The sequence below is a fragment of the Pseudorasbora parva genome, chromosome 4 (genome assembly GCF_024679245.1).
Source record: "Pseudorasbora parva isolate DD20220531a chromosome 4, ASM2467924v1, whole genome shotgun sequence".
Taxonomy (NCBI): domain Eukaryota; kingdom Metazoa; phylum Chordata; class Actinopteri; order Cypriniformes; family Gobionidae; genus Pseudorasbora; species Pseudorasbora parva.
The window spans coordinates 13,379,424-13,405,383 of record NC_090175.1 but is presented as its reverse complement, the minus strand read 5'-3'; the positions used below and the strand labels follow the sequence as shown (position 1 = coordinate 13,405,383).

At 36.3% G+C, this 25,960-nt stretch overlaps 1 protein-coding gene across 3 annotated transcripts in view; it reads right to left on the bottom strand.

The window, feature by feature from the left end:
* npnta (nephronectin a) overlaps positions 1–25,960 on the bottom strand; it is a 62,182-nt gene that overhangs the window by 5,353 nt on the left and 30,869 nt on the right. The window contains exons 4-10 of one of the 3 annotated variants that reach the window (XM_067440979.1): positions 21,836–21,928; positions 18,160–18,279; positions 15,132–15,251; positions 12,945–13,079; positions 7,865–7,987; positions 4,207–4,647; positions 1,711–1,800 (exon numbers count right to left, since the gene is read on the bottom strand). In XM_067440979.1, the coding sequence (XP_067297080.1) occupies positions 1,711–1,800; positions 4,207–4,647; positions 7,865–7,987; positions 12,945–13,079; positions 15,132–15,251; positions 18,160–18,279; positions 21,836–21,928 (1,122 nt within the window). The remainder of the gene's footprint in view (positions 1–1,710; positions 1,801–4,206; positions 4,648–7,864; positions 7,988–12,944; positions 13,080–15,131; positions 15,252–18,159; positions 18,280–21,835; positions 21,929–25,960) is intronic. The other 2 variants (XM_067440981.1, XM_067440982.1) reach the window with 2 other exon arrangements.

Below are 25,960 nucleotides of genomic sequence, written 5' to 3'. Positions count from 1 at the left end.
TCCAATTCTGAAGGAAAAAAAAAACTGCCATGTATTGTGCGAGTTTATATTTCACAATTCTGACTTTATAATTCGTAGTTGCCATTTATATCACATATTTCTGAGAAATAAAGTCAATTAAATTACCTTTAACAATTAAAGGTTTACTTCAGCGATTAGCATATGGCTTTGTATCAGTAGAAACCCTGGAGAATATTCAAATGATTGTGCTTTCCCCCCTCATATCCCCCTGAGACAAGAGATTTTTGCATTTTATTTCTGGAAAAATTCCTCTCTTGACGCTAATTGCCGATATTTGCGTCATCTTTGGAATGTTTGCCCAGAGGCTAAAGACTACAGCCAGCAGAGGGAGCCATTTCCGCATGTTTTCAACTCGCGCATGGGGATTGGAGATCTCACTCACAGCACAGGTCGCAGCTGCAGGCATTAATTTAAACTGATGCTGAGCAATGTAAGTGTTTTAACTTCTCAAATTAATTTCTATGAAAGTTAAGCTTCCAAAGGCATGAACTGAAAACGCGCCAGACCGAACACGCGTTGTGAATGTATGCCGTGAGTGTGGTCGCGATTACCTCAGCTCTCATCACGAGAGCTCATCAGCTAATTTATTAAATTAAATGTAATCTGACTCCTGCAGCTTTAATCCTGTGAGACTCAGACGAAAACTTGATCGTTATATTGAACACACACGTTCAGTATTTAATTGTAATGTCTATTCTCTCAGTCACTGTAATCCAGTAGCAGTGGCTTTGGGAATGGCCTCACAGGGCAGCGAAGCATTCTGGGAATTATTGTCTTTCATCCCCATGAGACAAAAATACATTTTTTATCTTTTCTCAGTCTAGAAAGCACCAAATTCAAAAATAATTTCACATTTCTACTACAATAATGACCCAGTTTAAATACAGATTCATCTTTCCAGCGCTGAAGTACCCCTTTAACTGTAGATGTTTTATTCAGTGGCACAAACAAGCTTCCATAGTAAACAATGTAGCATGCAATGTTAGTTTAGAGGAATAATTATGTCTATTAAATAGCAATTCACCTATATGCAGGGAATAAACAGACATAATTAATCAAAATGAATTATGTAACAGCAACACCTAAGCATATTCAGTGCAAAGGGCTTTCTTGACAGATATCAAGCCGATGTTTATAGGTCTCCCTCCACACTGGTAGATAACAAAATAAAGCATTTGGCTGGGTGTTAATTTCACACCCTGTTTGCAAACAATAAATATATTGGTTAAGGCCCGGGGCTGGTATTCCCAGCGTTGCAGGTTCAATTCACGATGGCCATTAACTGAGATCCACTATTATCATCCTGCCCTTGAGTAACACACTGAACAGATCGCTCCAGGGAAAATGCCCTTGCAAGCAGCGTAAGTGAAACTGCTAAATGAAAAGTAACTCAGAATTGTGCTATTCCTGAAATTTCCCACAGGGATCAGTGAAGCATGGGTATTTTCATGAAGGCCAAAGAAAGCTGTTCGCATCACACCACTGATACAATTCATCTGGAGTGACAACAAAAGTCAAGATTAATACCTACAAAATGCCTGTGAGGTAAACAACAGAAAACATTGCAAATATGCAGTCTTGCTGAGTGCGTTTCCATTTGCAGTATGTCTATGTATCTACTGACTAGTCTGCACCAATCATGAAAATCCATCCGCCATTTCAGCAAAAATAAAAGCAGCCTTCTCTTACCTGGGTCATCCTTCAGCTCCTCTTCTGTGTTGCCAAGTTCAATGTCTAAATCGATATCGAGCACATTGTTTTGCCCATGATTTCGTGGTACTAGAAAGGGAAAAAAGAAAACAGAGCGAATCCCAATGAATAGTACATAATTCATCTTTTTTAAATATTTAGAAGTAATAAACTATTTAAATGATTTGAAATGCATTTGTTGTTTACTTTAAGCTATTATTACTAAAGTAACCATTTTATAAAATCAATTATCATTTATATTATAAGTCACTGTATTGTGATTGTAGTCAAGGGTTTGCAGGCAATCAGCTAAGCCATGATTATATATCGCTGCATCTCAAACCTCATTGCTTAATTGAAACAAATAAATGTTGAGGACAAGACAAGTTATCCCCTCAACTGTATTTAACCCATAACCGAAAAATGGACTTAATAGAGGACTGGAGACAAGTGAGTGTGTGTATATCAGATACATGGCAGGATAACAGCTGGAAGGAAGTCAAGTCTGTGATTAGTCTATTGATTTCAATTATCCCTCAAGCCTTTGCTTGTGACAGCACTATGTACAGCCATTCAATAGAAACAATGTCCTCACAGCTAATAAGAACATGCAGCAAACTAACATCACCCTAAGGTCATTTACAAACACGGTAGGCGTTTGTGTTGGGGCTATTCAACTCTGACATGACTGTTCAGGTTTCTGATTGATTAAGGAGATCATAATTAAATTAAAACCCTAGGTGTCTATTTGCCTTATTTCCTCACTGTTTCAGAGCCATAATTATTTATTAGTCCTATTCTGAGCCCTCAAAGGCAGTGCGGGGTAACTGATTTATGTCCTGAGGCACGGCCGACTGGTAATGTGATCTCTCTAGGTGAGTCTTCTGTTTTCATTAGGTGCTGTCATCTGGATAGGAGGCTTTGGGATTCCAATTTGCTTTCCTGAAAAATCTGGTCTCGCCTTGTGGAAAGCCCAAGTGAGACCCAAAAAAGAGCTTATGAACTTGAAGGATACAACATAGTCCTTTGGGCCAGGAAATGGTTTTCTTTGATAGATCCAAAGGTTTTTATGACCCTGTCCCAAAGGGTGCACTCAGCGGTCCTCCTCTTATTGGTTACAAAAGACCACATGGACTGTTTGCTCAGCAAAGAGTGCACTGAGGCCGTATAGTAGCAATATGGGGAGCACTTGTGAGCATGCTTCTGGGTCACAAAATATGGTACACCCTACATTCTCAGACTTCACATGAATAAAGGCCGTAAGACCACATCATAAGTCCACATGAAAGGGCTTTTAAAGCAAATTTTTGCAAATATTTTGGAAACTCTCATGGCAGCTATTTTCTAGCTCCAATCTACTTAAAAGTGGAAAGGCTCCTGAAATAAAATGTTTGTTAAGTCTTTGTTTCATGAACGTGGCAAATTACCTGACAAAATAGGCATGGTTTTGCTTATTTGGCTCAAAAAAACTCTTCAAGGTTGGACCAACGGGTGTCCACTATACCACAGAGTTTAGCTTTAGAGTGTCCAATCCTGCTGCTGGAGAACCATTAACCCACAGAATTTAGCCTCAACTCTAATCAAACGCACCCGAACCAGCTAATCAAGGTCTTTAGGATTACTAGAATCTTCCAGGCAAGACAAGTTGTAGCTAAACTCTGCAGGACACTGGCCCTTCAGGACCAGGATTGGACACCCCTGGTTTAGCTGTATGGTGTGGTTAACACATCTCAACTAGCTAATACAAGTCTTCACTAGAAGGATCACTAGAAACATACAGGTAAGAGGGTTGGGACAGGTTGAAGCAAAATTCACAAGGATATTGGCCCAAGGAGCAGAACTGTACACCCGTGAAAAGTAATGCACGAGTATCAATTTGTGTAAGTGAAATCTAGTTATTTTAATAGGAATCCAAGTGATTGGGAATTTTGTGGAAGGGCAAAAAAATGTCCCCATGCATATTTCGCAACGGGTTCAGGTTGGTCGTGCCAATTTGCCATACATTTACCAATAGAAAGGTGCTACTTCTGTGTAAGCTTATACAGTTCTACACTACTGACAATGAAATTTTGCTAAAAACATACACTGTAAAAAATTATTTAGAAAAAAAGTTACCTGGTTGCCTTAATTTTGAGTTCATTGAAATTAAAATTTTGAGTTCATACAATGAACATTTTTTGAGATTCGACAACCTTTATTAAAATAGTATTGTGTGTTTTATTTCTGATGATGCAGTGAAACATGCCAAATAGTGCTATTTTCATGATTTATCAAATTTTTTATGTGGTTCAGATACAAAAATATTTGGAGTTTCTATTTATTAAACAAATTCCCTTTATTGTATCAACTCAAAATTTTAATTTCAATAAACTCAAATTTTTAAGGCAACCAGGTTACTTATTTTTTATGTTAAACCAACAAACAAACAAAAAATGTTTACAGTGTAGGAATTGTGAAAATCTGAATAATATATTTTTTTAAAGTAAATTTACTTACTGTGAACATCACCTCTTTGTTTTTGGGTAATGTCTTTGATGCTGTTATCAATTGGCGTCACAAACGGGATTAAAGGTCTGCGTGTTGGGATAAAGGGAACCACTGCTGTAACCACTGGGGCTTTTGTGGTAGTTCTGGTGGTGGGACGGTATGGGACCTTAGGTTTGGTTGTCACCACAACAGGGGGTTTACGAGTCAGTATGAGAGGCCTACGGGTGGTGGTCACTGGGACTCTCGCTGGAGGGGTGACTTTTTTGGTTGGAGGAGATTTGGTGGTGGTTGCTGTTGTAGGTGAAATCCGTTTGGCTGTCACTGGTGGTCTGATAGTTGTAGTGGTCCTCTTCTGTTCAGAGCCTGGAATTTTGTTGCCCCCTTTGTTGTTATTGTTGCTTGGTGTGGTCTTTCCAGGTCGTGGAGGGTCAATAACCACCTTTGGGATAGCTAAAGGAGAACAAACAGGATACTTAGTTTAATTTGAAGTTAACATGAAATTAAAATCCAGTCTCAATCTGTTTTTGTTCTTGTGTTGAATAGGTATTATCTCTAGTTTAAGCCTTTCTGGCAAATCTGCGGCTCCAGTAGAAACGTCACAATTTCTTTTCTTTTTTTTATTAAACTGAAAAGGACACTTTTAGCTCATATGTACAATAAATGCACAAGTCATCCATCACATTCGAAAAAACAGAAGCATAGGCCCTCGTGCTTGTGTCATTCTTAAAGAGAGAACACTAAAGGAATGAATGTGACAATGCTATCTCAGGTTTCACAGGAGCTTTGATATGTGATTCTCAAAAAGGCAGTAATTCAACGCTTTCAGCACTTCTGAGTCACACCTGGCTGAAAGGTTTCATCGCAGATGCTAAGGAGGAACTGCCTCCACTGGTTTAAAAATGATTAAATCAGGTGTCAGATTCACAACAACTGTATTTTTTTCCACTTAACAAATAATAAGACAATTGAGCAGGTTGCAACGATGCATGCATAATGCTACATACAATACATCAAGTCACTGACGGTGGAAGTGTAAAAGCAGTAGAGAGTGCACGAGCAGTTGTGATGTTATCTGATGCTCACGGTGAACCTCTCTTTGTTCACGAAGGTTAAAAACATGGCAGCTATCAGCATCAAGTCACTCCTGACTAAAGGCACAGCAGACAAAAGAATTCCAGACAGGGAGGTGATACGCAAGATATATATTTTCTTTTCATCAGAGTGTTAGGTGTAAGTGTTACAGCACCTTAAACAAATTCCTTTAACCACATGCTATTAAACTTAAGAATCACAAAGAAGTTATCACCAGCATTTTCTTTCATTTCATTTAAATTATTTTGACATTTCTTTTTCATATCCCATACAGTATACCCAGGCATTTAATTTCTTAATTTTAAGACATTGATCGATTCGGAGAGGGTAAAGCCTATAAAAAGAATAAAAAGAAAAGTAATGAATTTCTATATGCATGTTTTAAAGGTCCCATTCTTGGTGCGTTTTCGAAGCTTTGATTATGTTTACAGTGTGCAATATAACATGAGTTCATGTTTTGCGTGTAAAAAACATTATTTTTCACACAATTGACTTATCTGTACAGCGCTGTTTCCTCTGTCCTAAAAACGGCCTGATTTCCTTGTTCTATGAAGACCCTCCTTCAGAAACACGTAACGAGTTCTGATTGGGCCAGCGCTTCCCGTGTTGTGATTGGACAGCAGCTTAGCGCACTTTGCCCGGAAAGGTCCCGCCTCCTACCATAACGGGGAGATGCAAACGCTGAATGCGCGCTCTTCTCCACGTGGGTGAGCAACAAGACCACGCCCCCTATTTTGCGTGTTCTTGTGGGCGGAGGGTTAGTCAACAAACGGTTCTAGTGAAGTCATTACATCCCTGCACTTCCTGCTGTAGTCCAAACCGGCCGTTCGCTGTAGGCTTTGAAAGGGAACTTCTGTTAAATAAAATATCTCACTTGGCATTAAACTTTGAGCTTTATAATTTTACAGGTATTATTTATGCTCTAACAGCAACATTACACACTAACTAAAGTTTGAAAGATGGAATCGCGAAGAACGGGACCTTTAAATATATATTCAGTGTGATTTTCTAAATATATTTTAGGAGATGCAATAAATAAATCCAAAGTGATAGTAAAGACATTTATAATGTTACAAGAAATTTCTATTTTTTCAAAGAAACCGGAAAAAGGTATCACATTTATCAAGCATAAATATTAACAAAAATATCAATACAAATATTAAGCAGTAGTACAACAGTTTTCATCATTGATAATAAAAATAAATGTTTCTTGAGCAGAAAATCTGAATTATTTCCAAAGGATCATGTGATTGATGGAAAATCACAGGATTTAATTGCATTTAAAACAATGTTAAATCAGAAAACAGTATTGCTTTATAATTTCACAATATTGAAATGTTTTGCACTATTTTTGAGCCATATAAACACCTTAGTTAGGACATTTCCCCCCAACTTTTTTATATATCTATATCTATCTATATGTATATATCTATATCTATATCTATATATATATATATATATATATATATATATATATATATATATACATATACATATATATATACATATATATATATATATATATATATATATATATATATATATATATATATATATATATATATATATATATATATATTTATTTATTTATGAAATCTGAAGAACATATTTGTATTGACCAGTAGTACATATACATTTTTACATTGTGTATAATTTATAGTTATCTACAAATATGCATCATGACATTTGATGGACTTTTTTTTTTTAGGATTTCAGTCAGGACTCTGACGCCTCCACTCATGAACATTCTCCCTCCTGTCATTCAGCCACTATACGCTCCATTGGCATTGTACTATGGGATGCTGTCACATTGAAAGGTGAACACCTACCTATGTTCACCTTCCTTGCTGAGGCTACGGCTTTTCATCAAGATTTCTCATCATCCATCTTTTCTTTCCTGACAAGTGCACCAGGCCAAGGGGAAGAAAATCTACATGCATTCACCAGTGCAACCTGCAGTACTGCTTTACCTCAGTTAAAGGGCATGTGTTGTCACTAGGCCATAAACATTAATAATGTCGCTACTTTGTCACTCTGTTCCCACACAAGCCAGAACTGTTTTTGCCACACAAAAAAGGCCTGTAGCTCCATTAAAGTCCATCAGTTCCTGGCAGCATCTGTGATCAGCCTCTTTGATTATCTACTTTAGAGGAACGCCTGTACGCCATCCACCTCTTAATGATAACCTTGCCTCTGCTTTTGTGCTTAAAGCCTTTATCCTAATGACTCCTGACTCAAGCCTTTCCAAACCTTTATCCTGAAGTGCTTTTGAAAGCACTGTTCCACCTTATTTTACTTTAAACAGCTGCTTTTAATCTAAATTAATCAAAATCACGGCAACTGAGAACAGATGGGGACCAATTAAATTGTTGCCTAAGCTATAATGTGATTAGTTTATGCATGGAGTGTGTTCATTTATGCAGATTAGATATTATTGTTGTGATATTGATTTTATTCTCCGTTTAAAACAAATGTGTGCATTATAACAATAACAAAAGTGATATACTTTGAATGCAGGTTGTTCATAGAATATGTTATGATGAAATTGCAGTAATTCTTTGGTTTGCATACTCACGTTTGCAGTCGTAGCCCACCCCTCTGTAGTCATCCTTACACTTGCACTTGTATGAACCGGGTGTGTTATAGCAGGTGGCGTAGGGACTGCACTGGTGTTGACTCGAAGAGCATTCATTCACATCTAAACAATCATTAAAGCAGAAAGGATCACTTCTGTGAGATCAGGTAGATCTGGAAATAGAAGTCATCAGCTCTGTTCCAAAACCTAGTTTGCTGTTTGAGCATGAAAAAGGTCTGCAAATTCACCTCCATTGTAGTTTTCTACTGGGAACAAACACATCACAATTCCAAGGCATACACAGGCGCGAGGCCTGGTTGAGATAGTTAATAATGTGTTGAAACTCCTGGTTATGGTAAGGGGCATGACATTTCCCAAACACGCTGAAAGCAGTTGCCTAATCTCAACACACTGGGCCAGCTCACCAATCAGAGCACATTGTTCTTCGAAGAAGTACTAATGAAACTATTTTAGTTAACAATTTTGTCCCTCCAATGCCAATAAATTCGACTTGTCTTGAGTTTTCTTCTGGGAACAAGCACATCACATTATTCCTCCTTTAAATAATTCCCGCCCCAAGGCATATGCAAATAAAATTAAGGTGTGAGGCCTGATTGAGTTAGTTAGTAGTGCTGAAACTTTTTCGACACCAGTTTGAAGTTGTTGACCAATAACAACACACTGCTCCAGCTGACCAATCAGAGCACATTGTTCTTTTCAGAAGGAGGGGCTTCAAAGAGACAGAAACTGAGCAGAGCGTTACTGACAGACTGAGAAGAGAGGTGCTGCACTAATGGAGAATATAAGAAATGTGTCAAGCATAAAAACCTATTCTAGTAAACCCCCAAAACAAAACCAAGACTTAAAAGGAGATAATATGGCCTCTGTAATGTCTGTTATGCTGACCAAAGCATTTATTTGATCAAAACACAGTAAAGTTTTGATAATGTTGTGAAATATTATTACAATTATAATTAAAGACCGGCAAAATGAAATTTATAGTTTGAATTCCGTGATAAAATTGACAGAATTTTGAAACGTTGAGACGGTGTCATATCATAAGTATAAATGCAAAAAGCTTATTGAATTTATTGGATGGCTTGCACTCTACAAATTGTATTTAGTTATGTTTTGTACACGCATCAATTGAAAACAGCATAGACTGAAAGATTGATCTTGGCATCTAAGAATTGTCATCAGTTCATGAATAAAGATTAAAATCTTCACTGTTGTGTGTATGAAAAAGATTCTAAAAACAGTTAAAATGCACTATTGGAGAATCACTATTAAACGTTCACTAATGTGGTTAATATTTCACTCTTCCAAAACCATTTCACCCGAAACCCGAAAATTCTTAGTTGTTATTTTGGCCGAACATATTCAGTTGTTGAAATTTTGGTGCATCACTACTTAGCATAGTGCAAACTGGTTAAGAAAAGTTATTTTGATGACTTTGATAATTAAAACAAGATATTTTTGAACAGGCATTGAGGCGTATGATCTTGCATGTCAACTGTTCTTATTGCTTCATCCACCATTGGATACATTTTCTCAATGCATTATGGAAATGTCTTGTCAGCGAAGGACAAGGGAATCATTTCTTACAATTAGCCATTGTGAGCCCACCTTTAGGAACAGTGTCTACACTTTAGGAAAACAAAAACTTCTTACAGACCTGGGGTCTCATTTATAAAACTTTGCGTAGATTTCATCCTAAAAGTGTACAAACGTAAAAAAAGGTAGATTTTGCATACGCACAAAAAAATTCTGATTTATAAAACCATGCGTACGCCAGAACCTGTGCAAAAATCCCTTTATAAATCACAGCCAGCAGCAGATTGTGTGTATGTGCTTCTCCACCCTGTGTTCTCCCCGATATCCCCATAAATGGAGCTTACAACGCCTAGTTTTACTCTAGTTTTACTCTGCATGACCTCATCTGCATATCATTTGCATGCATATTCCCATCCAGGTGACACCATGTTTAACACTGTCAAAGGTAAAAGACATTGAAAAATATTAGATATGGACTATAAATACTATTTGTGCCTTACACGTTACATTGCTGAATATCATTCAATATCCTTTTTATGTTGTAGAATAAATAAATCAAAATATCAATAAAAACAAAATTGTATAAAATACTTCTCAGGTATTTTTTTTTTTACAAAGTGTTATTTTAATAAAAAAATATTTTGTTAATTTTAAACACTTCAAATCAAATAAAATTCATGCAATTTTGCTGATAATGTCCCTGAATGATAACTCGTTCTCTCCTTATTCTGCCATTGGCGTAATCCTCCATGAAGCAGTACGTACCCGGGTCACCGGACGATTTATATGTTTCTAACAAATAGACTGATCGTTAACACCTTGACAAAATCACAGAATTCATTTGTGGGCTAAAATTTAAGACAAAAATGTTATAGTGAACACATGCTTTCTTCATGACGGTTTTGTAATGTAATAGTAGGCCAGGACCAGAGTAGCGATTGTGCTTTGACTGTATTTGCAAACTTTTATGACATTTTATGATATATGTAGGCAACATTAAGGTAAATATTTTGTTTTTACACTGTGTTGCGCAGTTCTCTAATAAAAGGGTATTTCATGCTATTCTGTATCAGTTATGACTGTAAGCCAGCGCTGATTATTATTTTTTACATTTTTTGAATACATTTTGAATTACGTTTGGATTTTACTAGACACATATAACCAAACACAATCAGCACAAATAACACTGTTGGATTTAATCTTAATGATAATGTGGATATAACGTATGAAATGGAGTGAAAATTAAATGTCATTAATTTTTATAATCGTTCTTCTCACATTTATTTTCTACAATCTAACTTCCGTTCATGATCTAACAGTTCACGACCTCACCATCTGTGTCGCCAATTCCCTTTGTCTCCAGAATGTGCGTACGCACGGCTCAAAGTTGGCTTAAAGCTGCGCACATTCTCCTGTCAAGTTTGTTTTTTATAGATCACAACCTTTGCGTGGGAACTGACGTACGTACGTTTCCAGCCCCATTTTGTGCGTACGCACGCTTTATAAATGAGACCCCTGAGCTTTGGAACAGAGTAATGTTGCTATCTATTTTTTTTAAAACTGAACAAATGTTGTTTAAAAATAAATAAATGTACAATTTAAAACCTGAAAATGGCACAAAATGTCTACTCTTGGCAGAAATGTGACCTGTTAACCGTCACGAGGACGAGGACGTGCTGAAGCTCTCTTTGCTTAAATTAGCTCAAAATTACTATCAGATGTAAGTAATTACCTTGACAAACTATACATCATTAAAAAGATCTAAGACTAAAGTTTAATTTTTTTACCTCTGTTTTATTCTCAAAGTCTTATAGTGACCGTAATGTGTTAATATGTGCCAGGAGTTATGAATATGATCTTGGGCGTCGCTACCTTTTGATTGTAATATGCTCGTCATTTGCTCCCATTCATAAAAAACTCCTCTGTGGTCGTCATTAAGACACTCGACAAAACAACTTCCCTCAGGGCTTTTACTTCAAAAGTGTGCAGATGTGGAGAAATATTGATAGATTCTCACATGTTTGAGTCAAATTTCTATACAGAGAAGTATTATTTATTCAATCTTTATCCAAAATCCGCGGATGTATGATTATGAGAGCAGTATACTGTGATATGCTGTGTTTTCAATTCATTCTGGCAGCCGGAGGGCGCTGGAAAGCTGTACTACTGAAAATTCACTCCCATGTGGAACACATGAAGAACAGACACACCATGTGACATTCAGGAAGTATCTGACATATCCACACAGCTCCCTGGGATCGTCAGATCGCTATTTTATGCAGATAGACACGTTTTAAGACAATAAACACACAATCGCGGCAATATATGGTTGGTCTGTGTTCTTTATGCCATCTTGGGTGGTTTCATAATAGATGATATTTATAATGCAATGCTATTCCACATAGCTTTTAGCATTGTATATTTTCTGTCAGATTTTTTGACCCGAAGCTATATGAGATCACATATTGTTATATAAAACACTCGACTTATAAATTATAAAGTGATATGAAGCAAGTTTTGAATAAAACATGATTTTAATCGTATAAATTGTTGTTTTGCTGGTGTGCTAAGCTAACATGCTAGCTTGCCCTGCACCTGCCATTGAGTAAATACTTAATTTTTATGAACATTTTCTAAATGTAAAACTACTGAAATGCTTATTTGGACGAAATGCATTCGATAGAGTCTCAGTGAGGGTAAAGTGAGAGGTTTGATTTAGAAATGAGGTTTGAATAGAACAGTTTGAATAGAGAATCGTTAGTAATTATAATGCAGACAAAAGAATAATAATTAGAGCCATAACCAGTCCGCAGAAGTGTGAATGTGTGCCTAGGAGACAAACTGAATGGGGCAGTTTGCACCTCTAAACAATAGAGGCAAAATAGTGAATGAAAGCTGAGAAGACATGGCAATAAACATCAGTTGATATTTTAGAGATATCTCAAAATAAAATCACATGAAACGATCTTGTAAAACGTTTAATAAAATTCAGAGTTTTAGACTTATCATCTTCAGATCTGAAATATAACATGGTCAGACTTGTGGCTTTAGCTGTAGTGCATTTCTAGATTTCTCCAAGGCCAACTTCAATTTTATTTTCATAAAGATATTTCAAACAAATAAATTTCTAATAACTTTACACAACTTTGAAGCTTATTATAGCTTTTTTTTGATTATGAAAAATATTATCATTTTGACTTTACAGTAAACTGCCAGGTGTCTGCTTTCAAATGAGACCCTAATTATGCTTTTAGTGCAAAGGATTCACAAACTGTATTTGTTTTATGAGTATGCATTTCTTAGGATTTTTTCAAAATTTCGGAGTCAGCTTAACAGGTCAATGATTTTTTAATATCTTTTATAAATTCTTCAAGACAAACAAAAGCAATCCCAAAGTTTTTTTTTGTTTGAGCGTCATCAAATCAAATAATGCTACACTATTCCAACATTTCACGTTGTTCGAAAGGGTTTTGGCTGTTGTGTATGAATGTAATGTCAATGTACACAATATCCTCCACCTGCTTACCTGTACACTGATATTTCCCATTGACGAACTGCAGGTCAAAGCCATCATGGCACTTGCAGATGTAACTCCCGAATGTGTTGATGCACTTGCGGAAACGGGGACAAACCGCGTGGCCTGTGGCACATTCATCCACATCTGCAAAACAAACACGCCAATCCATAATTTCTCAGCTCGTTTTAAAGCTCCAGTTTGTATCAAAGTAAAAAGGTCTCGGTGAATTAAGCTCAGCATCACCATGGTTCTGATCACCTCTGCCGTTATGAAGTTTTTAAGTCAAAATTATACTTATATAACCCCTGAATTGTTATCTTGCGTAATGCTGTCAGGATTAATTTCTGAGCTACTGACAGGCTCGTTGTACACAATTCCTTACTTACTGTGATATTTAGTTCTGGCATATGCTGCATTTAAGGATGAACTAAATTAAGACGTGCATCAAGCAGTGTGTGAACTGCAGGGGTGCCATTCAAACTCAACACTTATGTGTGCATGTACAGACATCCATCTAGCCGAAGCTGCCCTCCTCGGAGCAATAAACGTCCTCTGCTGAAATACCTAAAGAGCTGAACACCTGTGCCGTGAAGCATTAAGATGGTCAGTCTGATTTATGATCCCCTTTTAAAAAACTCACACTGTTTTCTGCACTCATAGCCTCCAGGAAAAGGGCAGAAAGGTGGGGGAAAAAATTAAAGAGTCGCGCAAGACAAATGTGCGGAGAAGTGCGATAGGTTAACTGACTCAATTTGTCGCATTCCATTTGTGATTAAGTGATCTGTGTGGTCAAAAAGTGAATATAAAATATGCTTCTTCAAAGCGTCGTTGTAGTTGCAGTCTCTGTGTCTATGGCATGCCATTAAAACAGTCATTAACGTACGGCACAATGAAGGTTCCAAGCACTTAAAGCATAATCACTTTATCAAACGAAAGAAGCACGACTCTGTTGTCAAGGGCTGGTGCGATCCTTGAGGTGTTGTAGCAGGAACGGAGCCGTGAATGAAAGCGACTGTTTTCTGACACGTTCGTAATAGCAAAGGTTTGTCATCTTTTCTGACAGCCACGAAAAAAAAATCATGTCACACCTTCAAAAGATGACTAGACAGAGCGCAAAGAGATCGTGCTCGCTCTTCTTTTGACTTAAAGGGGTCATATTTTTTATTTAATGATTTTTTTTTTCTGCCTGAAGTCTACATCTATTAACATTTATGCAAATCAGTAGATGCTTAAAGCAATTTACAGGATTCAAGTTCCCTGGAAATAGCATTGCTACACATTATCATTATTATTATTATTATTAGGAATGGCATTGCTTAGCAAAATTTTACCAGTTGAGCTTAAGTTGACTGAGAATTATGACCACCTAATATTGTGTTGGTCCCCCTTTTGCTGCCAAAACAGCCCTGACCCGTCGAGGCATGGACTCCACTAGACCCCTGAAGGCGTGCTGTGGTATCTGGCAGGAAGATGTTAGCAGCAGATCCTTAAAGTTCTGTAATTTGTGAGGTGGAGCCTCCATGGATCGGACTAGTTTGTTCAGCACATCCCACAGAGGCTCAATTGGATTGAGATCTGGGGAACATGGAGGCCAAGTCAACACCTCAAACTCATTGATGTGCTCCTCACACCATTCCTGAAGCATTTTTGCTCTGTGGCAGGCGCATTATCAAGGTGAACACGGTCTCAACAATGCTTAAGTAAGCGGTACGTGTCTCAGTAACATCCACATGGATGGCAGAACCCAAGGTTTCCCAGCAGAACATTGCATAAAGCATCACACTGCCACCGCCGGCTTGCCTTCTTCCCATAGTGCATCCTGGTGCCATGTGTTCCCCAGGTAAGCGACACACCTGGCAATCCACGTGATGTAAAAGAAAACGTGATTCATCTGACCAGACCACCTTATTCCATAGCTTCATGGTACAGTTCTGATGCTCACGTGTCACTGTTAGCACTTTCGCCGGTGGACAGGGGTCCGCATGGGCACTCTGACTGGTCTGCGGCCATGCCGATATATTTATATAAATATATTTATTGATGCTTTAAATGGCAGATTTAAATAGTTGGATATTTTGTGAAAAAGTTTTTGTTCGGACACATGCAGTTTGTTTTCATAATAAGCTTTACTTCTAAGGATCAATGAAAATGGGATTCCCTTTTACAGTAATGCATTAGCCATGAGCACATACATACCCACACAGGTCCTGCCATCTGGAGCCAGCTGCAGACCTGGGGACGGGCACTGGCAGCGAACCTCTCCTTTCATTACTTCACAGCCGTACTGGCAATTCGCCATGCTGCATGTCCGGGCATCTGACAGAAAGATGCCTGGTTTAGATGTATGATACAATCGCATTTCTTCCTCTTACAGAAACACTTATGTATACAAGACATAGAGTGCATGGAAAACAAACTGTACCTATATAAACGCCCCATATTTAAACATCCAAGCAAATGAACATAGACAAAAGATGAACAGCCATTAAATGGGGTGCAAGGCCACAGGTCGCAAAAAGGGAACACACTTTTCCATATTTAGCTTCATGGCCTTGAAGGAAATGAGCAGTGAAGCAGATAACCTTGCGTTATTAGATTGTGCAGTGATCTATTAGCCCTGAGGAGAAACACCACTGCACATTCTCAACTAGTGTCGAGGGGGTCGTCACAGACAGTACAGACCATTTTCCATCAGACAGCGAGGTAAAAAAAAACACTCCAGAGACCAGGAGATGCCATATTGTTCCTGCTAATGCAGGTTGAAAAACAAAAGACAAACTCAATTACTCCCTGAAGTCTTCAAGGACATAAAATTAGGAGAAAAAAATCCTTAAAAGTCTTCTGAAAACCCACTTGTACTGTTGTACATTTTTGTACATATGTACATTCAATTGCTTTAAATGTCTTATGATTGTGTTTGTTAATGTTGGAGATGAATGACAGATAATTTTGTACAGCACTCTGGTCAACCAAGGTTGTTTTAAATGTGCTTAATAAATTAAATATACTTGAAACTTACATTCTTGTGTACTGTCCTAGATCAAATCTGGGCTATAGGTTAAAATATCAAACAAACAAAATATCAAACAAAAAGCACATTCAAATAAAACTGTTCTTATTTAGACAATTTTGCAGGTCTGATGTGAGTTTTGAGTAAATGTTGTTTTCATTATTGTTTTACATTTAATTTTTTTTTTGCAATTTTGTGTATTTTTTTGAACGATTAAATAATTATATATTATTATTACAATTTAAATGTAATTTAATTTAATAAAAAATGCAACCAAAAATAAAAATTAAACACAAAAAAAATCTAACATAGGCATTACATCAACAACACTTACATTACATGATAAGACAGTGCTGAAGCTGATTTCAAAATATATTTTTTTACCATCTAATGACAAAGTTATGAATAATTTGAGTCCGTGGAGACTCTTATCAGATGAACTGCCAACCTCTCCAAACGATGCAATAATCCATGCCATCCAAGCATTGCCAATCATTGTACACCCACGTCACATCCTCTGATTAACTCTGAGATTCAGCGGTGTTTGCTGAAGTGTGAGCTGTGGGGAGGTGAGACAATATTTATCAGAGAGCGGGATCTTGAAGGCTCTGGAAGCACACTACGCACCAGGCAAGCACAGGCACAGTCCACTTGGTGTAGGGAGGATAGCTTAAGGCCAGCAATAAGACTTCGCCTTTACTGGCAGGGTTGAAGTTCACAGCTTTCTCATATTTTTTGTGAGTCATTTGAAAGCTCTGTGGAGGGTTGAGGGACGCTCTGAGCTCTTAAAATGATTTGTGTATGGGAGAAGAGACTATAAAAACACATAAAAAACACATTTAAAAAAAACATAAAATAATAAAATAAAATACTTTCTTTTCTTCCTACACAGTGCTGGGTTAAAAACAACCCAAGTTGGGTTGAAAATGGACAAACCCAGAAATTGGGTTGTTAGAATGGGTCCATTCAATGGGTTCAAACAACCCAAGTCTGGGTATGTCTATTTTCAACCCAACTTGGGTTGTTTTTAACCCAGCAGTTTTTAGAGTGCAGGGAAAAATAAAACCAATTTAAATGCATAAAAATAAAATAAAGTAAAATAAAATAATAAAATAAAATAAAATAAAAAGAGAATAAATACGATAAAAAAGATTACAAAATCAATCAAATCAAATAAAACTATAATGTAAATAGAATTAATATAAATGCATTTAAAATTGCAATTCTCCCTTTTTTCAATGTGAAAAAATATCTTAAACAAAACAAAATAAATAAGAAAAATAGGAATAAAAGAAAAGAAAAGAAAAGAATAAAAAAATTATAAAATAAAAAATGCTAAAAGTACAATAGAAAAATATTACTTGATTCGTTTCTGTGTGGAAAAATAAAATAAAACCGTTTAAATGCATAAAAATAAGTATGTATAGGTAAAATAAAATAAGTTAATGAATAAAAGATTATATAAAAAATAAAATAAATACATAAAATAAGATACAAATAAATAATACAATAAAATAAAACAGAAAGAAAGTAAATAGGAATAATATAAATGCATTTAAAATTGCAATTGTACTTTTTTCAATGTGAAAATTGAATTTTTTAAATAAATGACTGAATGAATGAATAAATAAATAAGTAAGTAAGTAAATAAATAAATAAATAAATAAAATACAGAAGGGAAATTGTGAAAAAATACTTTTGCTTGGTCCAATGCATAAAACAAAACAAGATAAAAAAGAATAAATAAATAAATAAATAAAACAAAATTAGTACAAAAGTACAAAAGAAAATGTGTATTTTATTTGTTTGAATTTAATAAAAATAAAACCTTTTAAAATAGAAAATAATAATAATAATAATAATAATAACAAAACAAAAAACTTGAAATTTTTTATTTTTTTCAATGTGGAAAAAAATTAAACCTTTTAAATAAAAATACACTAAATAAATAAATGTATGTATGCTTTTTGTTCTCTTCTTTAAATTAAATTACAAAATGAAACTACTTTTAATAGGCTATATGTATTTTTGCATTATCTGATTATTCTTTGTAAAGCTGTTTTGTAACAATATGCTGAAAAGCCTGTAGAAATCCAGCTTGTAGAAACAAAATACACACATTATCTGTTTCAAGCAGAGCGCTGAAGAGCTATTGAACGAGGCAGCGATTGACACAGTTGGACACCACGTGCAAAACAACAAGACGTGACTCACTTCCACAGCTCCCATCAGGTAACAGCATGTAGCCGTTTAGGCAGTAGCATTTGTAGCTCCCATATGTGTTCATGCACCTGTGTTTACAGGGCCGAGGCTTCAGGCCACACTCGTTCAAGTCTGCAGACAGAAGAGCAGAGAGGGGGAGTTAGAACAGCCTCGTGTGAGGGGGCAGGAATTAGGCTTAAAGCAGGGGTCAGATCTGAAAGGTCAATCCTTTCAAACCTGTGAGGCGGCGTCTGCGGGAAGAAGGTGAAGCCGCAGGCCACCGTGTTTGGACAGGCCCACCTCTGAGCGCCTCACTCCACAGGACGCTGCACTTTAACAAACCTGCACTTTAGCTTCCAATGCGTCTGATTTCGGGTTTTGATACTGAGATGCGAAAACTAACTACTTCCTTTTGACAGCTCTGCAAAGGTCAACTATGCACTCATCACCAGACTTTAGATATTTTCAAATATTCTAAACTTTGAAGCTGTTGACCCTTTTCTAGACTTTGAACACTAACCTCACTGCCAGATAGAGACGATTTTAACCTTAAAACGGAAACGTCAGGACAGCAGATTGGGTGCCAGAACAAGGAGGGAAATCAATGGTAGAGTTGTGCATAATATAAAAATCCATATAAAAATTAAAAACAAAATGGAAAACACATTTTGTTTCACGATTTCTTTATTCTCATTGGCTGAACTAGTGTTATTATTTATTATTTACTTATTTTAATATATATATATATATATATATATATATATATATATATATATATATATATATATATATATTACTAAAACAAAAATTAAAATTAATAGTAATATTAATTAATAATAATTTAAAATATTAATAAATACTATTGTAGTATGGCAATAATACTAAAAAACACTGAATTGCTGATCTGAAAACTGTGTTGTCAATCAATGTTTATTTTAAAAATATATTTAAAAATAAAAATATATAGGCCTACATATAATATAAAATATATAATTATTTTTCATTTATTATTTTGTAATTGATGATAATTAATTCCTTAATACTCAGAGCACATTCTGTGTAATTCTCCCAAAGTGTTATGATTTCAATTTAATCAAATAGTGGAAACAAATATTTAAATATTATAAATAGTGAAAGAAATAGTGTATTTTCAATTAGCTTATCATAAACAGCTTCTGTTTTTTTTTTTTTTTTTTGACTACTTGATGAATGATTATTTTACCTATTTATCCAAAACGTTGAGCGATTGTTTACTAGTTTATCCATTTTTCAAATGATTATTGAAGTAGCCCTCATTTGTCGAGAGCTGGGGAAAAATCAAGTAAGAGGTTTTCTGTCACCAAGGCAAAGAAACGCTTTATTTTTATTTGTGGGAAAAAAACTCATGGGTTGGATATAGTTTGATCTGTGCTCCACCATATAACCACACGGGCCATCAGCTGGACCACATATCACTTGCATCTCAATATTGTAAGCTACACAGCCAGGTTTATAGGCCAGACACGTAGTGTGATGCCTGCAGTCTCATTTGCACCGGACTGAAAATAGATCCTCCTGGCTGGTGTACATGAGTGTCTTTGGCATGGCCCAGTTCTGAGAGAATGGCGCCATCTTTAGCGGTCGGTTATGTGCGGAATGCATTCTAGAGAGGCGCATGCTGGCTATATTTGACAGGTGGCACAGATTTAAATAGATGAATGGCACAGAGTATTAATGGTAATTGGCAGCGGCGGGAGGTCACTTGACTGGCTTGATTTGCAGAGGTGCATGTGCGAGGACAGCTTCAATCACGGCCCAAAATCACCTTAGCAAGAGTCCACCTCCAGGACCAAATAAATCTCTCGGTTTCCATGTTTAATCAAAATTGTGTCTAAATCTACAGCATTCCTCTGTAGTCACATATTGTAGCTCTGAGCTGCTGAAGCCGTGATTACACACTCATTTACAGCCCCAATTAGGCAGCAATTCCACCATGATCGGGGACATAATTGACTAACGCCGACCCTTTCCTTGACACGTTCTTTTCTTGTGGATTTCATAGACATTTGCGACACATTGTTCATAGAAATCAGCTGAAATATAGTTGGAAATATAGAAAGACATGGTACAAGAAATAAAAAAGTATTAAAATATTAATTATAATAATTCATCATAAAAATATAATATGAAAAGGTAAATCTGTTCTGTTCTTTCACCCTCATGATTTCTAAGCCTGTAATTTATTCTATATATGAAACACAACAGAAGGTAAATCATTTAATATATGTCTAAATTCACATTAATTTCATGGATGGGCAGGCAGAACGTTGTGTCAAACGTCTGCTTTTATGTTTCACGGAAGAAAGAAGGCCAAATGGATTGCAATGAGGGAGAGTGAATGATGACAGAACTTTAATTTTTGGGTGAACTATGAGCATATATATAATTGCATAACCTCATCTGCTGTATTTTCTTGTCTACATGCTCGGTTCAGGCCGTAGCTCAACTGTCTGCACGGCGAGTAGATGAATTCATCTCAGAAAGATGCTCAACTCCTGTTTCTGTCAGGGGAGGTGAAGAGGAGACGAACACCCATCACACAAGACTAATTGGTCCTTTGCTAACTCAAATAAAGCTGAAAACAGCGGAAATGAAATGTCACATTCCCAGAATAGCCAAACTTAACAGGAGACCGCTCTGAGCTGCAACACGGCTAACTCATGATAAGAGTTTAAAAAAAATAAAAATAAATAAAAATAAAACAACATTGTCCAGTTTGGAAGAGAGAAAACGGAGGGTAGGAGGTGTGAAGATGGAGAGAGAGAGAGAGAGAGAGAGAGAGAGAGAGAGAGAGAGAGAGAGAGAGAGAGAGAGAGAGAGAGAGAGAGAGAGAGAGAGAGAGAGAGAGAGAGAGATTATTGATTATTTACCAGCCATCATACCACCCTTTAAACAAAATTGGATGGATGGATGGATGGATGGATGGATGGATGGATGGATGGATGGATAGATGGATAGATGGATAGATGGATAGATAGATAGATAGATAGATAGATAGATAGATAGATAGATAGATAGATAGATAGATAGATAGATAGATAGATAGATAGATAGATAGATAGATAGATAGATAGATAGACAGATAGATCATGACCAGGATTACCTCAGAGGCAAACAACAACATAAACAACAACACCGACAATAACATGACAGACGCTGTTTGAATGACAGGATATTTGTTTGTGAAATGAAGATGAGCCAGAGATACAGGAGACAGACAGAAGGTTAAAGAGGAAGAGAGCGGAGGAGAGGAAGGAGAGCAGCCGGACAGCCACTTGAGCGCTCGCAGATGAAAGATGCCCTGCTTTAGAAGTTCAGAGGAACTGACAGACACAGACAGGGTGTGTGTGTGTGTGTGTGTGTGTGTGTGTGTGTGTGTGTGTGTGTGAGTGAGTGAGAGAAAGAAAGCAGGGTGAAACATAACAGCCTCTTAAAGGCTTTGTGTGTGTGTTTCTGCCAAGGCATGCATGGCTTTCTCCGTGTCATTCCAGCCATGCCTGTGGAGGCTTCAGGGATCTGCTAAAGGGAAAGTATTGACTCTCGCTCGGCTAAGCAGACTGCACCATGCACGTGGGCCAGAGAGGCCGGCACTTTGGGCGGCCGCAGGCGTCATCCGGTCATGAAAATCACACACAGCGGATTAGCTCACCCTCTGAAGGCACCGCGATCGGCCGGTGGTCCATGGGAACAAAAACAGGAGGGTGACTGTGCCATAATGGGGGGATAACATAGCCCTGCTCTTCTTTAGGAGTGAGGAAAACACACAAGATAACAGCACACAGGATAACGTGGACAAAAACATCACATCATTCAGTAAAGATTATATGCAAATTAGTAGATAAAAACAAACGGCAGTGAAAGTGATTTTAGCTTTAGCATATTCAGAGCTAAACAGTGTAGGACAGGGTTTGATTGTGAAAAGTAGGCTATTATAATATCCATTCATAATTTCCCAGCCCTTGGTAACATCGAAAGAGAGTCATTATGGAGCCCCCTAAAGAAACCTTTGCAAAAAAATATATATATATCGCAGACTATGTGGACAAGAAACTTTTTGTGTGCATTGTATTTTGATTAGTTACCGATGTCAATAAAATTTAATTTCTTGCATTACAAATGTATTGTTAAGAAAGCAATATTAAAGGGATAGTTCACACAAAAATAAAAATTATTCCATGATTTACTCACCCTCAAGTTTTCCTTGGTGTATATGACTTTTCAGACAAATAAAATCGGAGTTATATTAAAAAAGTGTGGCTAAACCAAGCTTAATAATGGCACGAAGGATTGTTGCTCTGTTTTTTAAGTCCATAAAAACGCATCTGTCCGTCATATAACGGGAGGTTAATAAAGGCCTTCTGAAGCGAACTGATGCATGGGAAAGTGTTGAAAGTGCCTTCTCGGAGTTTAAGATGCGTCTAGCGTAAGCCTTTGAACTGCAGAGGCACTTTCAACACTTTTTCCATAAACTGAATATGTTAAGCGTTCGGCCGAAACGTTACTTTATTAAGTTTTAAATATGGATATTTTTCTTACACAAACGCATCGATTCGCTTTAGAAGACATTTATTAACCTCCCGGAGCCATGTGGAGCGCATTTTTTGACAGACGGATGCATTTTTATGGACTTAAAAAACAGAACAACAATCACAGTCATTATAAAGCTTGGATTAGCCAGCACTTTTTTAATATAACTCCGATTTTATTTGTCTGAAAGAAGAATGTCATATACACAGAGGATAACTTGAGGGTGAGAAATGCATTGGCTCTTTAAGTCAAGTTGCTGTTTTTTTCCTTCTGAAATATTTTCTGAAACAACTACACTGTAAAAACATATTGTTGGTTTACCTTAAAGCTACACTGTGTTATTTCCCCCCATCTAGCGGTGTAAAGGTATATAAGAATCCAGTGAATAATAGTTTCTTTTTCTCTCAATTCGATTTCGTTTTAACTCCTACGGTGGCCGATTTAGTCCAAGATTAACATGGCTTCCAGTTCGACCTTGTCCATGAGTGCCATCGAGTGTTAAAACGTGGAAAGCGAAGCTTGAATTTACGGCAATGTCACTCTTTGGCTAATGTACTTTCAAGATGGAGGGGCAACATAGCGACCGGCATTCGAACCCCTCACCCGTATGTATTTTCAATGGCATATAAACAAGAATACTTTATTACTTGAAAGAAGTAAATATACATTAATGAGCACATATATTTGTGAAAGAACTAAGTGTTTTTAGCTAAGAATAAACTAAAAAAGTTACACAGTGTAGCTTTAAAAAAGTAAGTAACCTGGTTGTCTTAAAATGTTTATGTATATTAAAATGAAAAATTTGAGTTGATACAATGAAGTAAATTGGTTTAATAAATAGAAACTCAAAATATTATTGTATCTGAACCACATAGAAAATGTGATAAATCATGAAAATATAAATTTGGTCTCCACAAATAAAACACACACAATTACCCACTATGCTTACACAATCTTTTAATAATATCGATTCTCAAAAATGTTCATTGCATTAACTCAAATATTTAATTTCAATGAACTCATGAAATTATAAGGCGACCAGGTACCTTTTTTTTAAAATCATTTTTTAGTGTTTCACATTGTAGTGTATTTGTGTAGGTTTGATAGGTTTTAAAAGTAACTTGAAAGTAAAGTAATTAGTAATCTGATTACTTTTTACATGCAGTAATCAGTAATGTAATCAAATATCAGTTTTAAAGTAGTAATTAATAATTTGTAGTGGATTACCTTTTTTAAGTAGCTTGCCCAACATTGCTTATGAGAAACTTTTAACGTGTACACAGAAAGTTTTAGTGTGCTCGTGCATTCAAATTCCCAGTTTATGTATACTATAACCTTTTTCCTTTGTGAATCACTCACATTTTACTGAGAAAATGAGATTATGGATGCGTATGAATTAATAAAGATATTTCGTCCAACTCTGAAATGACTTTCCTTTTTGGTCCTTCCAACCACCATTCACATAAAGAGCACTTTTCATAATCCATTCAATTACTGATGGATAAAATAAAATAAATGTCCTACATTATTTCTTGTCAAATACAGAAATAAAAAAAGAAATGGACTGCCAATGCTGTTTCTTGTTTTCTTGCTCTTTGAAGGTAAATCTACATTTCTGGTCGGCATAAAATGGATAGTACAGATTTTTGGGGATAAAAATAAAAATGGACAGGTTTAGCTTTAGCTGCATAATTACATGGTGAGCACCAACCATCATGACTGGAAAAATCTTGACGGCTTTTCTTCTGGAGCAGCTGATATTATTATAGGTGATGAACAAAAGACAAAACCTAAAAATAGTGAAGCGTGACGGAAGGGTTTGGTATTTAACATGTCTATATTCCCAAGTAACCCTTCAACTTTAAAAAAAATACTCATACGGTACCAACAACTGACTGTGATTGACACTGGAAAAAAAGATGAGAGGAGGGAATGTCAGTGTTATAGAACAATCTCAGCGCTTACAGCTTAATTATATGATGACATGGAAAAATCCTGTATAATCCCCTCAGATGTGCTTGGCTTTCCAACTCCTAAATAACACACGGAAATGAACAAAAACAAAACACATAACCATTATTATGCCCCGGTTTGCTAAAAATGTAACATTTATGATGTAGACTTTGAAATTTGTGGGTTAATATATGAGCAATATGTCAGTAAGACACCAAGGAAAACATTAAAGAAACCATATTTTACAGTTTTTTTTATGTTTGCCCTGAAGACTACTTATTATGTTAATAAAAAACATAGTTTAGCTTTACATGACTATTTTTCTTTATCTGAGCTGTCTTATTTCCTACCTACCTTTAAGATTTCTTATAGTTATTTTCTATATACTGTAATCAGATTCTCTCTAGCCTGACAAGGATTCAGTTTAATAAGACTAAAAGGTGTACATTTTGTATGAGCTAACACATATTTTACTATTTTGCCAAATGACTTTGCATGAGACTAGAACATCAATTTTAATCTGTCATGTGTCTTAGACAATTTATGCATGATATTAAAAACAATTGCTCTCTCCATTTAATAAAATGAGCATTTAATTTGGGCTACGGAGAGGAAGTGCACCTTAAATAACGCATTGACGTGCATTCACCAAAAAGCAATCCATCTTCATATCTGAAAGAATTTTACAACATGTGATGCCGCATTATGGATCCCTGACAGACTCCAGGAGCAGCAGGTAAACAGACTCTCATTTACAGAGACCTCCTGCAAATTAGCATCTTATTAAATTGATTTGATCCACGGAGAGCCGAATGCAGCTCAGTGTCACTTGACTCCTAAATGGATTAACGCTTTAATGAGTTTATTTGTTCTGGGCAAAGATGCCCATCTGCCTCCGATCATCTCCATGACAGTGATGTTACAGCGAAGAGGAACTGCAGGCATTGCTGGCAAAATGAAGCAGATCAAACGAGGCGAATGCTAATTGTGCTTTAATTGAAAAAAACTACTTCCTGCTTTCAGTTAAGTATTAAGGTGCCAACTGTAAACATATTTTCTATATTCTATATATGCTCATGAAGCATGCAACAACTTTAAATATGGTTAATCCTATCAGAATTTACAGTCAGTCTTTTACAGCTAGTGTTTAGGAACTTTACTATTAAAAGTGATGCGCTACAATACTGCATTACTCCCTAATTGAGTAGACTTGCATCGCCAGATCTTCAGACTGATGGCAGAAGGTCTGAACTGTATCGCAGCTTTCATTGGTCGAAAATTTGTTTCGACATTT